This window comes from Microtus ochrogaster, linkage group LG2, assembly GCF_000317375.1.
Source record: "Microtus ochrogaster isolate Prairie Vole_2 linkage group LG2, MicOch1.0, whole genome shotgun sequence".
Taxonomy (NCBI): domain Eukaryota; kingdom Metazoa; phylum Chordata; class Mammalia; order Rodentia; family Cricetidae; genus Microtus; species Microtus ochrogaster.
In genome coordinates, this window is record NC_022028.1 from 25,588,324 (window position 1) to 25,592,886 (window position 4,563).

A 4,563-nucleotide genomic window follows, 5' to 3' on the forward strand; every position below is an offset into this window, starting at 1 on the left:
AGTATGTGCAGTAGGATCAAAAACCCATTGCCATTGTTCTTGAGTTCTCAGTAGTCCTCATTGTCCGCTATGTTCAGCAAGTCCGGTTTTATTTCACCAAGGCCTGCTGGCCTGGGTCTGAAGAAGCCATTTTACTTTTTTTTGTGACATTTAAATAAATGGATTTTTCTTTATGCACACAAGAACAATATAGACGATCTGTAAAGAAGGGATATTTATCACAGTGATGCATTTCTGTTATCGCATTGCTATTATTTAACCATTGATCCAGAGAAAGGCAACTGCTGAGGGTACCAAGATATTGTGATGGTAACTACTAATTTCTAACAAAACTGACTTCAAACTAAAGCCATTTTACTTTTTAATGCAATGATTTGTGCGGCAGAATTGGGTTTTCAGGCACAGGGATTTAGCGCCCTCTGCTGGTCAGACTGGTGTTTGTCTGTAAAACGAACGCCCAAGAGTTTATTGTGACCATCTAAAGTTAGTTTAGAAAGAAATAGTGTTAGGAGGACATAGGCAGGCCCTCTGTCACCACAAGCACCACATCCCATAATTTCACTACTAAATAACTTAATCCTTTGTGTTATAGGAAAACCCTGTTTGTTTGTTTTGTTTTGTGTTTACAAGACTATGAGCGGAACAGAGGCTGTCATGGTGTGTTACACACTTAAAGACATTAGCACTTACGGCAGCTCATACTCCAAAGTCTCCGTCTTCTTCCTATATATGGGCAATGAAGTACCTCTCAAAGCAGCTTCTGGAACTTTGGCCCCATGCCTCTCTCTTGGTGTTTGGTTTTCCTAGTGGTTGACAATCCCTAAGGCCTCTCACTAGATCCACACTGGGCAAGTGCACCGCCCACACAGCCTGGACATGAGTTACCTGTAACCACACTGTGGGTGGAGTTTAAGAACCGGGCTGCAATATAAACTCCAGGCGCTCTCTCCCAGAGCCTGTGAGTTAACTTGTGGGGTCTTCTGTCTTTTCTAGGCAGTTCTTTAACAAGTCTCATAACTTGTCTGCCTGACAGAAGCACAAGAAACCTTCACAAGGGACCTCAAACAATCTCTTTAAGTGTAGCTTCTCAAATATAAGGGGAGGGCGGGGTAAGAGAGCAGAGACTCCAAAGGAGCAAAAGCGTTACCTCACGCAACCTTTGGCAGCCCGCCGGGGAGCCTCTCATGACCTCACCTGACACTCACAAATTCAGATCAAGTGCTGTCACGTGGCACTTAACAAATGTATCCTTTAGGTACCTTTGATTTGTGGAAACAAAATATACTGAACTTGGATAAATCTAGATGGTGTAGGCTGTGGGCTCTCTGGAGAGTGTGTATAACATATACTATTTATGCAGATGCATATAGATCTATCCCTAATATTCCCAGGTTGATGATATGCAAAGCAGCCAACATTCAATTAAGCCGAAGAGAAAAATTGTCCAATCAAGAGGCTTGATAAATACCAGCGATACGGGGCTGCTGTTTTAGAGCAAACACTGTTTCACAGTGAGCATGTATTCTACAGTGATGGCTAGTGTAACACAGTAGATGTTGAGGTCAGTCACACAGGTACATGTTGTCCAGCATGATATACTGTGCGTGGTTGGACACCTATGCTTCTGTATGTTCAACATATTGTGGACCACACTAGCATCCCTGTGCTTGAGAGGAGTGTGACGCACCGCAGTGTTGTGATGGCAACAGCATCACTGGGATATAGGGATTAACTGTGCGTTATCACCTTATGGGACCTCCACTGGGCATGTGCCCACTGTGGACTGAGCTGTCACTTGCTAGTGCATGGCTTTAAGTGTGCCGTCGTCTCTTGGTTGGATATGAGGTTCTGGTCTTAGCAGAACTTGCTTTCTGGTTATTACCATGCTTTAATGGAGCAGACTCCTCTTTGATGTGTAACTAATGAGCCAGAAACACTGCAGATGCAAAGAAAGACGCCCTCCCAATCACACTCAGTGCAATCACGGGAGGCCCCAGCTGTTTGATCTAGCCCCAGCAAAGACACAGGGGCGCTGCATAAATTAATCATTGGGTTTTATATGGACAATCAAAACCACTCGGTGGTGTGATTTTAAAATGGAGTCATCTGTTGCTTTTGCTTATGATTTGTTTTTGTAAGGATCCCAAATCTTATTTCTCATACATTTAGCATACGCTCTGAGCATCTGCATATACCATAATAGTTAAGAAAAGGGATGTTGGCAATGCATTGTTCTTTTTCCTCAGACAAGAAGGAGTTTGATGCCTTCATATCCTATGCAAACCAGAGTTCTCCTGAGAGTGAAGCCATCTGCTCACCGAGTGAGGAGCACTTGGCCCTGAATCTTTTCCCTGAAGTACTAGAAAAGAAATACGGATACTCCCTGTGTTTGCTTGAAAGGGATGTGACCCCGGGAGGAGGTAGGTCTTGCCTGCCAAGAAACTGACTAGAACAGCAAGAGTAACCACTGTAGCTCAAAACCTTTTCTATCATGCCCCCTGTGTGAAATGCAGCCTCTGGGATCTTTTGGCTTCCTTCCTTCCTTCCTTCCTTCCTTCCTTCCTTCCTTCCTTCCTTCCTTCCTTCCTTCCTTCCTTTCTCTATTTATTTATTTTTTATTAGCTTAGATCATGTTGGGCAGAAATACAGAAAAGTATGTTTCAGAGACATACCCTGTCTTCCACAACCATCTATTTTCAGGAGAATAATAAATAACAGAAGGCTCTGGAAAGACTCCCCTCCCCCAGGACAAAGGGGCTTTTCCTGTGTACTTTGTGGGAAATGATCTCTCTCATCCCAAACAGTTGGCCTTCCTAGCTTCTAGAATTCTACTCTTCAAATTCTCAGCATACAGTGCAGCAGGCAAGTCAGCTGAATGCCACCTATGAAGCCTCAGATGGCCTGCTACCCTTCCATGCTCAGATACATCCACAAGTAGCCTGGGCTATACCATACGCCACAGTCATAGTCCAGTGTGATTTAGGTGGCTTAGATGGTGATTTAGGGAGGCAGAATATGGAGACAGTCTCTGGGTACTGGTGTGTATCTTTAACAGTTCAGGGTGGAGATAATGGAAGGGCAGAGGAAACTCTTCTCCTTATCTCTTTGCCCAAGAATATCCAAATTAGAAGAAACCTGTCAGGCATCTCTTGGAGGTTCAAAGTTGTTGTGACTCAAGTTTTAACAGTACCCATTGAAAGTCATTAATTTACTTGTTTCCAGTGTATGCGGATGACATTGTGAGCATCATTAAGAAAAGCCGAAGAGGAATATTTATCCTGAGTCCCAGCTATGTCAATGGACCTTGTGTCTTTGAACTGCAAGCAGCCGTGAACCTTGCCTTGGTTGATCAGACCTTGAAACTCATTTTAATTAAGTTCTGTTCCTTCCAAGTGCCAGAATCTCTCCCGTATCTTGTTAAAAGAGCTCTCCGGGTTCTCCCCACAGTCACGTGGAGAGGCTTGAAATCAGTCCAGCCCAGTTCCAGGTTCTGGACCCAGGTATGCTATCACATGCCGGTGAAGCGCTCCCGCAGGTTTATGTGCAATCGCCTCAGCATTATCCCTGGGGGCTTCTCCCCTGAAAAGGACCTAACCAGAGAGACATCATCGGGAGGAGCATCCGGCTCAGGGAACAGCCACGGAACCCGGAACCTCCTTCTCTCCAGCATCCAGAAGAGGTGCTGATGGGTAGAACCTGATGCATGAATCAGGCTGGTAGACAATTGAGGGTTCCTTCTCTTAGCACCAAGAAAGCTTGACAGGCAGTGGAATGAAGCAGGAATGGAGAATGGCTGTGGTTTAGGCTCCGAGTTCCTGGAAAAGAGGGGGGGGGGGAGAGCGAGGACACAGGCTTCTGTGGACATGGGCTGTCCACTCTGTCTGAGTTCCTGAGAGAGAGAGAGAGAGAGAGAGAGAGAGAGAGAGAGAGAATATGCAGGCCTCTGTGTGGACTGTCCACTCTGTCTGCATCCCTGTTTTTGAACTGTGTATGAATTGAATGCATCCTATAAGTGTGTGTGTGTTCAGTCAGATAAATATGATTTTATTTTCTGAGATGAGTGATTGAAACTCTATCTAAACATTTTCTGTAAGGAAGTCTTTGCTATATGTCTTTTCATGGACTCTAAACCACAGAAGGATAACATAAACGGTGAGGCTAACAGAGACCAGAATAGACAGGATCTCCTGGGTCCTTGGAAGGCATGGGCCAGGTACGTGTTTCTAGACGTGCGGCTGGATAATGCGCATGAAATCCATTGTTGTCAGAAAATATCGTGACTCACCAATGCATTCAGTGAGCTCATCCCATGTCCCAGTTCAGTAACACAGTACTGTTGTATTATGAGCAGCGGGCTGCGTTCCGCCACCCGGCCGCCCGCATGGCTAGCTTTATCTGAAATAATTACATGGAAACTGTATTCTTTTAAACACTGCCTGGCCCATTAGTTCCAGCCTCTTATTGGCTAACTCTTACATATTGATCTAACCTATTACTAATAATCTGTGTAGCCTACGGGGTGGCTTACCAGGGAAGATCTTAACCTGCATCTGTGTCAGGTGG

General features: G+C 44.9%; 1 protein-coding gene across 1 annotated transcript in view; it reads left to right on the forward strand.

Moving 5' to 3' along the window:
- Il18rap (interleukin 18 receptor accessory protein) overlaps positions 1 to 3,686 on the forward strand; it is a 23,870-nt gene extending 20,184 nt beyond the window's left edge. Inside the window, exons 9-10 of the mRNA XM_005359990.2 lie at positions 2,247 to 2,420; positions 3,223 to 3,686. Of these exons, the coding sequence (XP_005360047.1) occupies positions 2,247 to 2,420; positions 3,223 to 3,686 (638 nt within the window). The remainder of the gene's footprint in view (positions 1 to 2,246; positions 2,421 to 3,222) is intronic.
- Positions 3,687 to 4,563: the final 877 nt, after the last annotated feature.